The following is a 13628-nucleotide window of genomic DNA, read 5'->3' as shown; positions in this document are numbered from 1 at the left end:
AGGTGGCCGAGTCAATCTGCAGAACTGGGCTCCGTGCGCTCGTTGGCTGAGCTGCCTCGCGCTAGGCGTGCTCGCCTTTCATTGGTCGGTGTTTTTCGTTAATAACTCGTAAACAAAACCGCGGATTGCATTTTTGCTCTAAGGAAAAAGTTGCTTCAAATAACTTCCCTCATTTCTCGGAAGAACCATAATTGTGGGAGATCCTGTATAGTTTTTGTTTTTGATACGCCAGTGTCACACATTGCAATGCTGTATTGTTTACGCGTAATTCGCGTCAAACTCTGCCGTACAGAGTAACAGTCCACGCAAAATTCAGCCGTGCCTAAGAGTTTAATATCAGTCCAGCGCTTATGTAAGGACGTTTTCTTGCGACTGGTTTGTCGTTTGAGGTTGAACAACTTCTCATTCCGGAGCAATTTGAACAAAAGTCTCGTTTTTAAATATTTTATGTAAGGGAATTTAACCATGAATGGGGCACTTTTATTTGGGACAAGATAACAAGAAGGCTAAACGACCTATCTAAGTTTAGTTTAAAACATTCGAAAGATCAGTTATTTTACTACAAAAATGCATAGTGTCAATGTGGTTCCTTCTACGTTTAATTGTTGTACTAATAATGGTAAAAGTGATATTGGTGTTAATCTGATAAGCATTGTTTTTTTATTCATTGTAAGCACATATAAAAGTGAATGCTAATCTTATATTACATAAATCTTGATATCTTTGGGTCAACATCAGACTTTATTACTTTATGACAAAAAATATTCCTTCCGATAAACAGAAACTGAACAAAATTAACAAAAGTTCCTTAAATCCTTAATTTAAATATTAACGACACAATAAGCAAAGAAATGTTTAAGGCACCCTTTCGCCGCATGTTTTATTTACCCATTTCGTACCTATAATATTCTGCGTGTCCCGTTCGCAAACTTGGCAACAAGATTGCAAATTTAACTTGTTTGATCACTATGATAAAAAATTCTATCCGATGCTATATGTCGATGCTATTCTTGAAGAAATATCTGATCGAATACAATAAACGAAAACTCAATAAAAAATACTAGTACTTCATACAACTTAACGGGAAAAAAAGGAAAAATATTATTTTCAAGCATACAAAAATGAATTGTCTAATATAGTTAGATATTAATTGGTAGCGGTTTCAAATTTCGTGTGATTGGATATGTGTAGGAGCCGAGGGTTAACGACACGAGAATCCGCGAGCACGTTAGGATTTGTAGACGATCTGCGAAATCATTACATCTGTTCGGTGCTCGTGGACTCTCGTGCGTTAATCCCACGCGATGAACGTGTGCGTGCGTGCATGAACGCCGCGATGTTTAGGTCGCGACAGCAGCACGGTCGGCGAGCGTCAGGCGCTGCTTTCGACAGAAGGTTCGTAACGTTCGACCAGCGCACCGATAAAAGGAAGCGCCCGCGGAGAACGCGGCATAACGCGACGAACGCGGCAAACGTCGACGCACAAATTAGGGTCACGCTCACGAATACGATTACGATCACGATTACGGTTTACGATACGTTTTACGATACGGTTGACGATGCGGAATTAGAATTAGTCGCAGAACGAACGACTTACTAATAAGGTTTACGATTTCGATTTACGACTACGGAACTAATTGTGTACGAATTTACTGTCTCTTTGTATTGTATATTGTGTTCCTCACTCTTTGGCAAATTAATAGAATAATTCTAATAATATAAAAAAATATAATATAAATATAAATTCTAATAATATATATATATATATATATATATATATATATATATATATATATATAAATAACTCTAATTGCATAATATAATTACAAAATTAGTATAATTTTATTATAGTTAGATTCACAATTTTTGATATAACGTTAGTGTGTGTGTCCCACTCACGGTAATTCTTCTCTACTTGAATTGCGAGAAATATTTGAAAAATGTTGAAACTCTTTGGCCTCAGTTCGTTAACACTTACATTTCCTAAAAATAGTCTCTACGAAGGGTGCGTGTATTTAACCGCTTGCGTACCACGCGAGCCACTTTTGCGCTCTTCAGATTTTGTGTCGAGAAAAGCCGGGGCATTTGGCCGAAACAGACGACTTACGGCCCACCCGAAATTTATCGAAACGTGCTCAGTCGTTCAGACGCGTGTATACGTCGCGCGTCGCATCGCTGTCAGTAATCCAATTTGTATTTTGTTGTTACCTATTCTAAATGAATAGTATATATATTTTCATTCGTAACGTTTTATTTTATGTTTTACGGCTTTTTTCGACACATAATCGAAGGAGCGCTATTGCGCTCTTCGGCTGTTTTCGACACATAATCGAAGGAGCGCTATTGCGCTCTTCGGCTGTTTTCGACACATAATCGAAGGAGCGCTATTGCGCTCTTCGGCGCTTTTCGATCCTGTTTTTTCAGAACCATCTGGTACGCAAACGGTTAATGAAGTACCGTAACCATGGAAGCTGATACGGAAACAATGTCTTGATCAAAATCAGTGTTTTTGTAAAGGTTTTTTCGTCAGCAACCAGTCGAACGTATGAAAAATCTTTGAGAATTTCGGTCTTGGAATCTTTCTCTGATAAAATATTTGGTTCCATAGAGTATTTCTTCGCATAATTCTATTAACTATGTCGTCGAAAAAGTATACTAAATGTAGAAGTCGTACAGTGACCCACAGAAGTGTTCGTACACCTTTCAAAACGCAATGACTATTTTAAAACTGAACTAAATGACTTGAATTATTTTTTAGAGGATAGAGGGATTAGTCTTCTAGACGATGACTGAAATGCTTCTTTTATCAAATTTTGCTATTATTTGGAATGAAGAAAAAAAAATTAAGATCTCTCGTTTTTTAACTTTTTTATCCGAGCCCACAACGAAAATTTAAAAAACCGTCTTTCGTAGATCTCGGTAACTCATCTGCATGTTGAAAATTTTATCGAAATCGCATTATTAAAGGTCGCAAAAATCGCAGTTTTTCGCGATTTCATCAAAAAACCGTAAGAAATGTTTTTTAAATCCTTCAACGCCTGTAGCTCGAGTCTGGATTAAGCGATTTCGATGAAATGTTCAGCACGCATATAAGTTACCGAGATCTACAAAAAGCATTTTTTAAATTTTCATTACAGGCTCAGATAAAGAAGTTGAGATACCAAGGTTATTAATTTTTTCACTTCATTCCAAATAATAGCAAAATTAAACGAAACCATTTCGGTCATCGTCTAGTAGACTAATCTCTCTATCCCCTAAAAAGGAATTCAAATCATTTAGTTCAGTTTTAAAATAGTCATTGCGTTTTAAAATGTGTACGAACACTTTCGTGAACCATTCTAGTCCATTGTTACGACCAAAGCAATTGAACTTCCGAAGTTTCAGGTCAGCACATTAGACTATCTGGACGAGATTATTATAATTTTCCAGGCACAAAGATGTTCCGGTACCTTAGCGCCACCGTGTACACGAGAATGACCGCGCCGAGGCACGAAAGTTCGACCGGCGAAGGGCACTTAGTTCCTTTACGGAGAACGCTTAATCACTCTCGAATTGGCCGCGAAATGCCTTCGATACGTTTTTCCGTTCCGCGGGACGTCCGTCCGTGGCTAATTAATTGGCGACGCGTCGTCCCCGAAGCCGCGGGCCAATTTAGCTTAATTACGCGGCCGTAACGAGAGCATACACTCGACCGCGGAGTATAGGCGCGGCGTTATCACGTTACTGGCTTACTGCGATTTAAATTATTCGCCGTCTAATGGCGCTTTCAGCGCGGCTTAAGCCCGCGGCGCGACGGCCCGGGCCCAGATAACGATATCCCGGCACGGTATCGCGCACGCAGGGGAGAGAATGCGACACGGGATCCCACGCGTAAGCATCTATCCCAGGGCACCTTCGAGGGACTGCGCCGAGATTACAAATTGCGCTGAATGCACGCGCCGACGATGCTAAATCGAATCTCATTGGTGCGCTCTCACGGCCATTCCTCTACCGTGTTCCACCTGGCCAAACCGGGCCAGCGATACCTGTGCACCACCGCAATACACCTTCCGTTCTTGTTTTCTTAACACGTCGAATGCCACGCCGGTTTTACAGAAATTGCCCGTGACGCCACGATGAATTTTATTTTATACATATAATGATACATATAATGTTGAAATATTATCTGCAATAGATAAGTTACAGTGTATAACCATGTTTGACATGTTGATTGCGACGAGGGCCACTGTTTGAATTGACAATGGTAATAATACAAAATTTTAGATATTGACATTTGTTTTAAATTATATATATTTCTACCAATTTGGGCGTGCCGGTCACCGGTGTATCCCATAGCCATGCTTGCCATATAACCATGTTTGATATGTTAATTGCGACGAGGGTCACTATTTGAATTGACAATGGTAATACTAAAAAATTTTAGATATTGACATTTGTTTTAAATTATATATATATATATATATATATATATATATATATATATATATATATATATATATATATATATATATAATATTTCTACCAATTTGGGCGCGCCGGTCACCGATGGATCCCATAACGTCACCGCCAAGTTAAGTGCCGGTCACCGGTGACCCTCGTGGCATTCAACGTGTTAACCGTTTGAGTCCCAGCGATTATTCAGAAAACACGGTCGAAAAATGTCGAACAGCGTGATAGCGCTTGTCTTAACCTTTTAGGTACGGCTGAATTCTGCGCGAGGCTATCTCTCTGGACGGCAGAGTCTGATGTGTACTGTACAGAGTCTGATACTGTATATACAGGATGTCCCAAAAATGTCTCGCAATCCGGAAATGGCGGGTTCTTCGGATCATTTGAAGCAACTTCTTCTTTTACAAAAATGTTCTCCGAGGCACCGTTAACGAGTTATTAACGAAAAACAATGACCAATAAGAATCGAGAACAGCTGACGCGAGGCGGCCCAGCTAACCAGCGCATGAAGCCCAGTTCCGCTCATTGGCTCGATCGCCTAAAAGGTTAATTGATTGCGAAGAGAACCAAGCGGCGCGATAGCGCTCGCCGAGATTGACAAACAAAACAAAAAGAAAAAAGATGAAGAAAAGCAGCTATGGGATGTACGTGCGTCAGTAAAGTTTGATCGCGATTCAAGATCTAAACAGCGCGATCGCGCTGCTTGGGAATCAAACGGTTAAGGGTTGCAGCGGCTTCTTGGAAATTGCTCGCCCGATTGACCGTTTCCTATTATCAGATTGCATATCTTTATGTGCTCGACCGACCATCGAATTTGCAAAATGAAAACAAAGCGGTCGCAATACCTGTTCAAATAACCGATGTATCAAACTGCTTATGTTGCAATCATTGAAATTATACTCGGCAGCAAAATTAAAACATTACTAATTATTGACTTTTGTAATTGTATTGAAAAAGTGTTGACCTTTATAAAGTATTGACCTTTGTACTAATTATTGATCTAATTGTCAACCTTTGTACAGCTGTAACTTCGTTAAAAGCTATCATAAAATCGTGACTGTTTTTAAAAATTAAGATGAATTTAACCGTGGTTCCATATTCTAATTTTTATTATCATGCATTCTTGCGACTATTGTATCCTAAATCCGAGGACATGTTCGCGATATAAAAAAAATGGTTAAAAAACAGTTTAACGTTCTTGTTCATCATTAGGTAGATGTGTACAGGGCAAATGAAGGTCAACTTTGTATGTTTATTTATCGATTCAGTTCATCGTTCTGAACAAAAAAAAATATTTATTTTATAATAGTCAGAAAGTTATCAGTTTACGAGATATTTGAGTTTAAATATTGCAAAGTGGTAGTCGTATGGATATTGATTGCTACAGGATGACACTGGCTCTCACGAATGTTCTTTTATACGGTATTGCAATATTCACACTTAACTGTCTCGTAAACTAATAATTTTTTGCCATATGTGGTTTGATATTTTTTTTGTGATAAAAGTGTATTCAAAATTATATGATTTCATTTAAAAAAACAAACTTGACCTGTATTTGCTCTATACGCGTCCACTTGCGGACAAATTAATGGTGTCATCGTGTTGCTCTCTCGGAACCGTTTCATTTTTGTGGGAAACATTTTTTATACAGTGGACGATTAATGAGTTATCTTCATATATAGATTAAAATCGAACAGCTTGTGTAAAAATAGATTTCGACGGACTTCTCGGATAAACTACGAACAGTGTTCACATTTCGAAGAAGTGTTCACCGTGGAATATTCTACATAGAAAAATTCCAGTCTACTCGCGACTTCTGATCAGAGTGCGATCTCTCAAACGCATAAGTTAACCAGTTAGCTGTGTTTGACGAGTATACTCGTTATGGAGAAATGGCAATATTTTGTGACATGACGAGTATACTCGTCGTGCGTAAGAAGTAGTGACCATTGGCCATTTAAATTGTAATTTTAAGGAAAACAAAAACATATTCTCAAATTTCAAGATGTTCAGAATATTTTCAGGCCAATCCTGCACGAAGTTGTTTACATTGTTATAAAAATAAAATTAGAAAAGAATCACGGTATTGGTGTTCGACGTGCAAAGTGCCATTATATATTGTTCTTTGCTTTGCTAAATACCACTCTTTCTACAGCAGCAATTTGAATTTTTAACTTTTATAAGTATTTGATTATCCCTGGGTTTTTCGTTTATTATGTATATGGTATATGTTAACGTCAAGCGAATAAGTAAATATTAGTAATAAAATTGTTAATTTTATCAAATAAAACCGTCTTTTTGATCCAATATTTTAACAGCGACACTTACATTGTGTTCGACGAGTATACTCGTCGTCGCTCGATTCTCGCGACACATATAGGTGCGCGCTCTGAAATGGAGGCGACACAGCTAACTGGTTAATTAATGAAACTGAAATTGAAGAATTAAAGTTTCATCGTAGATGATGGTGTTTTAACTCTTCCGCAGTCTAAACATCCTAGTAAGATTCAGCTTGTTGGAATATATCATAATAAAAATGAATTTGGACGTGCCAACTTCTGTTTCCACAATTGTCTATTTACGGTGCAAGTGATGTTTCATTTCTTCAAATGATTTTATTTATTATTTGTATACTGGCGCGGAGAATTGAAAAAGTTGTAATTTTACGTAGTTTCTCGCGTGATTCGTATTTAATTTACTGCGCATCCCGAAAGGTATTCGAGGACGTGAGATTTTATGCACATACTCGTCATAAACTTGTAGCGATACTAAAATTTTTATACGCATAAGTCCAAAAGCACGACTTGCGTGAAAATATAATGATCGCGTACATTCACACTAGGAAATGTATAGACCACTATTTGGCTTTTCACATTGCTCACATTACTCCAAAACGCTCTGAAATGGAGGCGCCACAGCTAACTGGTTAACGCACCGCGGGAATTATTCTACGGAGGGGAGTCCGGCCGGATAGCATTTAGTAAAAATATGAGTTCGTTTTATTGCGGGACTCGATCATAGGACATTTCGCAGATTCGAGGGGAGAGTTTGCGACTTTGATTTACACTCGGTAGTTTTACTTACGGTCTCCTTGGAGCCGACCAAACGCTGTTTGTCCCTCCACCAGGTCACATTGGCCGGCGGCATGGAACCGGAAGTCGTGCACACCAGCTCGTACTTCATGCCCGCTGACAGCGGTTGGTTCGCTCCGATTATCTTGACGTCGAGCGGGCTGACTGCAAGAACGTTCGTTCACGTGGTATCAGTGTCACGTCGAAACGAAAATGTATGAACGGAAATTGCCGCTTCGAATGACCGACTAAAACGATGACGAAGGAGTTATGATAATTAATGCGCGACTAGAAATGATGACGGAGCTTTCACGTTGTGAACAACGTGGTGAAACGACTACGCAACTATGACCGATGGCCAGGTTAAGATCGAACACAAGAAAACGGTCGTGCTAACCGAAATACAGAGAGGATTGTGATGAAACTTTGATGAAGACTGTGTGTTCGATAGATTTTCAAATCGCAAATAACGAAAGCTAGTCAACAATAGTTCAAATAAAAGTTGCATCGTATTTTTAGTATTATTAAGTATTTATTATTGATTATTTATTAATTATTATTAGTTATTTTAAAAAAATAACTTTTAAAAAAGAATTGTTATCACAGTTTTATTTATACGGGCTGTTCCAAAATTATGGTATTTCCAGGAAATAAGAGATTCCTGAGGTCATTCGAAGTAACTTTTTCCTTAGCGAAAATGCAATCCGTGGCTTTGTTCACGAGTTATTACCAGAAAACACTGACTAATGGGAGGTGAGCACGGCTGGCGCTAGGCGGCTAAGCCAATGAGCGGAACTGGACTTCGACCGCTCGCACGCCTCGCGCCAGCTGATCTCGCTTCCCATTGGTCACTGTTTTTCGTTAATAACACGGTAACGATACCTCGGAGAAAATTTTTCTAAAGGAAAAAGTTAGTTTTGGGACATCCTGTGCAACTTTTACTTGAACTATTTCTGGATGTCACGTAGCGTTTGAAATTTATCAGCACTTTTTAAGCAATGTCTAACACTTTGACTGTCACGCGACAACCTCAAAAAATGTCATAATTCCAAAGTATTTTATTTGCTGAAGTGAAAATTGTAAAGTAAAGTTGTATGATATTCAATTCCTTCTTCAACATTCTTATAATTTACGAATCTGAGTAAAATTAAGAAATTATAATGGATCAGCGTAAAAATTAATTTTCAAATCTGAGTAAAATTAGGAAATTGTAATGGATCAGCGTAAAAATTAATTTTCAAATCTGAGTAAATAATGCCGTCGCGCCCACATATTGGTGACGCGACGGTCAAAGTTTTAAACACTTGTGCAGTTTCATGAAAATCGGTGTTCACCGGGGTTCTCTCGTAATTTATGCGAATAGATCGAGAGAGCTGGATATTTTCATCGCAATTCCATTAATATTCTATTCAACGATTAGTTGAATATTATATAATTATTATAATTATTCATTTGAACGATTCAACTTGGATTATGGAAAGCATATGTCAGATATTTCTTTATACCGGATTTCGCAAACAGATTTAGTCAAAGGAGAATTTGCATAAAGGTTCTCCGTAAACAATCAAACCGTAGGTAAGAGCGTAGGGACCATAGATAGAAACGCGGACACGAACAGCTTGCAGTCGGATCGGTAGAATAGGTCGATGTGTTATCGGACGGTAAAGGGACGCTGGATAAGTAGATTAGGATGGCTCGCAGACAGACGAGTGGAAGCAGGAGACTGTAGTCGGACAAGTAGAATAGATAGGTGGATAGCCAAACAAGTGGAATAGGCCAGATAAGTAGAATTGGACGATCGTGGTCAGATAAGAGATAGTTTTGTTCCTGAGAATAGAAGCGCATTCGTGCCAGATATTGGACAGTTTATTATCGAAATAAAAAACTGCAAATAACATAAGAGAAATAAAGAACGTATTGTGCGCCGATGTAAGGATCTTAATTGTATCGTCGAGTGAATGCATTCTTAAACAATGGACGAGACGAATTCGTCATACATTGTTGGAACTGTCATTATTCACCGTGCCCTCTCTTCTTCGTTATTTTCTTTAACTGCAGCAGTATTTCTTCTTGCATCAGATGTGCAATTAGAATTAATTAACAATCTCCAAAAATTCATTTTTGTCACCATTACTTGCGGAAGAAACAAAATAAGGTTTCTATTTTATCGATCACGTACATGTTAGACTTCTTACTTCACCGATTATGTTCGTATTGTGTTTATTACGTTGGCTTGTTTTACGTTAAACATTCTATCTTGTCGTGGAAAATTTGACTAACAATTTAAAAATGGTCAATGTAACCCAACAGACTCGTTTGATTCGATTGATTCAAGTATTATTAATATCATTAATATTATAAAAAATATTATAATACTATAATATTATAATATTAATATAAGATATATTATTAAGAGATGTATTATAATATTAAGATAATAGATTATATTTATTATATGTAGATATAATATTATAGATTATAATATTAATATAATAGATTATATTTATTATATGTAGATATAATATTATAGATTATAATATTAATATTATTAAATATTATAATATTAATATTATTAAATGTTATAATACTATAATATTATAATATTATAATATTGATAATATTAATATAGTATTATAATATTATAATATTGATAATATTAATCTAGTATTATAATATTATTAATATTATAATATTAATATTATTAAATATTTACTACGAAATCATAAATAATCACCAACAATGTTATGTCGTCTGCTACTTGTTCGCAGATCGTCCTGTTCTTCAAGCACGTAGCTCGTCTCACGAGATATCATCTCGGACGAAATTACTTAGAAAGTGTGCGAAAAATTCGTGCGATCAGTCAACCGGTTTCCCCCGCAACGAAACAGAAAACACGCGGCGTTTTCATGCCAATATTTGTCTCGCGCTGCCGACCGAGCCGGCAGCACCTCGGCGAGTCGTTGAAAGGGTCTTAGACGAGGCGCGCTTTTGCATTTCACAGGGTGGGTTCCGGGGAAATTTCGTTTCTGCGAGGTGCTCGATCATAGACGGACGTCGAGGCGACTGGATCAAAGAGCCTCCGATTTGCGAGCATAAATCGCGAGGGTGGCGGGCGCTGTCTCAAAATAAATGTGGTCGAGAAGAGGGGCGTGTTCTTCCGTCGTTGCACGCGGCGTGAAATTCTCGACGTTTGTCCTCCGTTGTTTAAACAACGAACTTCTTCGTAACGCAAGTTGCGTCTATAAGATCACATGGAACACGATATTTCAAATGGGTTAACAAAAATTGCTATTTCTCTTAATTGATGCGTCTTTTAATCGATGCGTCTTTTAATTGTTACTTCTTTGTATTGTTACTGTTCTTTAGAACTTGCAATTGCGCTCTTTTCTGGACATCCTAAGAAGACAAACACAGTGACTCGTATTATTTTTTGGCGATGTTACCGGGACTAGTTTACTATTTGTTTTAATCGATGCGTCTTTTAATTGTTACTTCTTTGAATTGTTATTGTTCGTTAAAACTTCCAACTGCGCTCTTTTCTGGACATTCTAAGAAGACAAATACAGTTACTCGTACAATTTACGGCGATGTTAGGGGGACTAGTTTACTGTACAATGATTAAAATATCTTCCTTCTTTTAAATTTTACTATTACTTGAAATGACGAAAACGTAAAAATATAGTTCCGCAACTTTTTTATTCGAGGCTATAACAAAAATTTAAAAATGCGTTTTGTAGATCTTTAATTGTTTGTAGCTCATAACAGCGTTAACTGATTTCGAGAAAATTCTCTGTGTGCATATAAGACACCGAGATCTACAAAATGCATTGTTTAAGTTTTCATTAAAAAAAGTTAAAAACGCGAGATTCTTATTTTTGTTAATTCCTACCAACTACAATATTTAAACAAAATTCTTTGGACTACTTAGTAAACTAGTCTAACATCTTAAAAAGATGCAAATCATTTAGTCCATTAAAAAAGATTATTGCGATTTAAAAGGCGTTTGATTAATTAAAAAAGTAATTTGTTTAATGGTTAACGATTACAACTCGTTACTTATTATAACTATAATCTATAATAATTTCTAATAACTAACGAGTTATAAGTCTATGAAAATATCAAACATTTCTGAGTCAGTCGTTTTTTTCCGAAGGGATTTGTAAGGAGTTTGACAGGGATCGCGGGACTCTAAAAGCGGCTACATTTGTAGCAACAAGACGGTTAAACGTGGAGTTTTCGAGACGTTTCTGCGGCGAAGGGTCGAGCGCCGCCGACGCGACGCAGCAACAGCGGACGAGCAATTTTCTGAATAATTCGATTCGGTGGGGCGAGCTCTGAGGGCCTGGCGTGGGGATGATGTATCGCTTTATAACAAAGAGAATTTATCAATGTCAATTTGTCTCGCGCGCGCGCGCGCGCCGGCGACTACACGGGCCACCGACGTCGCAGCTATCGCTCGGCCGAGCGTCGCTCGAGAAAAGAAGTACTAGGAAAGGAAACGGCCTGGACGAGGCCGAGACGCTTAATTTTCGTCCGGCGACGTTATCGTTCAGTTACACGGAGACGTAACGGGGCGAGGATTAATTATGAAAATTCTTTCATTTGCCTCGGTAGGGCCACGGCCCGTTTATTGTTCGCCGGCCGCGAGCCGGAACGCGTGGCAGAAGGAATTAAATCGTCTCGGTCTGCACGTGACTCGGACGGTTTTTCACCGGCCCTCGCCCTTTGTAATGCAACGCAATTACAGCGGATAAGAAGTTAGGGGAGGCACCGCGCGCATTGTTGCTTTGCGATCGCGTTGTTACGGCGAGACGACTCGGCAGGCGGCAGGGATTTATGAGTGACACGGTGCAATAAAATCCCTTATTTTCTTGTAAAACGATCGCCGTGGAACGAGCGCCGCGATTCGAGACAAATTGCAGAAAGAGGAATGGCCATTCCTCGTGCAATAAACGCGACGAATTAAATCGGAGAAATAAGAACTGGTCAAGTAGAATGAGCAAACGTGGTGGAGATCGTAGCAGGATTAGGCGGACAGTACGAGCTATAGGTTCGCCGAGCATGGAGCATAAATCACCGTCCGACGCGACAAGTAGCACAGATTAGATTCGGCCAGGCAACCAGCCTGCCTCGACGTCGGTTCGAACAAGTGGTACGAGCGTGTACGATCCGAAAAGTGTTAAACGTACGCATAAGTTCAACGAATTGTATAAATCGGTGCTTGGTCAAGCAGGCTGAACAAGTTCGCGTGCGCGATTATGTTATTTTATATATTTGTAGTATCGTAATTTAGTGGGCACGTTTAGGACGAGGAGGAGTGTTAGGCTTAGGAGACCGTAGTTTTAAGACTTTGTATTAAAAGAGAAACGTTCGCGAAGGCCGGGTCAGATGAAAAAAACCCTTGGCGACGGAGAGCCGGCGGATGCGATTGTCACGTTTTTAGGAAAGGCAGGCATTGTGTCGAAGGAGCGTGTTTGGAGTGGACAGAGAGTGTTCGAGAGTGTCGTCGAGTGAGGAGCGTTGCAAGTTGTAGAATTAAGTGAAGTAGTTGTAATCCTAGTTGTAGGTACGGTACTCGATATTTCCTGTCTTCTAATCGTCTAATCGTCCTTTCCTAATCGATACAGATTCAATATTGTTTAAATATTGGACAATTTCTACATATTATTATTTGTTTATATATTTTTGTTTGTTTATATATTATTATTGTTATTATATATTATTATTTGTTTAGTTATGGACGTAGTGTATGTTGGTTTTTGTCAAAGTACAATAAGTACAGTGGCTCGCAAGAGTGTTCGTACACCTTTTAAAACGCAATAACTTTTACAAGACTGAACTAAATGACTTGAATTTTTTTTTTAAATGATAGAGGGGTTAGTCTACTAGACAATGGCTAAAAAGCTTTTCTTTTAATTTTGTTACTGTTTGGAATAAAAAGAAAAAATTAAAAACCCTTGTTTTCTAACTTTTTTATCCGAGCCTACAACAAAAATTTCAAAAATGTCTTTCGTAGATCTCGGTAACTTATATCGATTAACCCCGAGTCGAGCTACAGGCTTCGAAGGATTTCAAAAACTGCAGACTTCTTACAGTTTTTGGTTGAAA

General features: G+C 38.3%; 1 protein-coding gene and 1 long non-coding RNA gene across 3 annotated transcripts in view; one reads left to right on the top strand and one right to left on the bottom strand.

Annotated features, from left to right (window-relative positions):
- LOC117227649 (neural cell adhesion molecule 2) overlaps nucleotides 1–13628 on the bottom strand; it is a 634847-nt gene that overhangs the window by 31537 nt on the left and 589682 nt on the right. Inside the window, exon 6 of the mRNA XM_033483085.2 lies at nucleotides 7534–7685. Within this exon, the coding sequence (XP_033338976.1) occupies nucleotides 7534–7685 (152 nt within the window). The remainder of the gene's footprint in view (nucleotides 1–7533; nucleotides 7686–13628) is intronic.
- LOC143259980 (uncharacterized) overlaps nucleotides 1–13628 on the top strand; it is a 252628-nt gene that overhangs the window by 33079 nt on the left and 205921 nt on the right. The gene's annotated exons all lie outside the window — the stretch shown is intronic.

Source organism: Megalopta genalis, chromosome 8, assembly GCF_051020955.1.
Source record: "Megalopta genalis isolate 19385.01 chromosome 8, iyMegGena1_principal, whole genome shotgun sequence".
Lineage (NCBI taxonomy): Eukaryota > Metazoa > Arthropoda > Insecta > Hymenoptera > Halictidae > Megalopta > Megalopta genalis.
The sequence above is the reverse complement of the archived record's forward strand: the minus strand, read 5'-3'. Positions and strand labels throughout refer to the sequence as shown.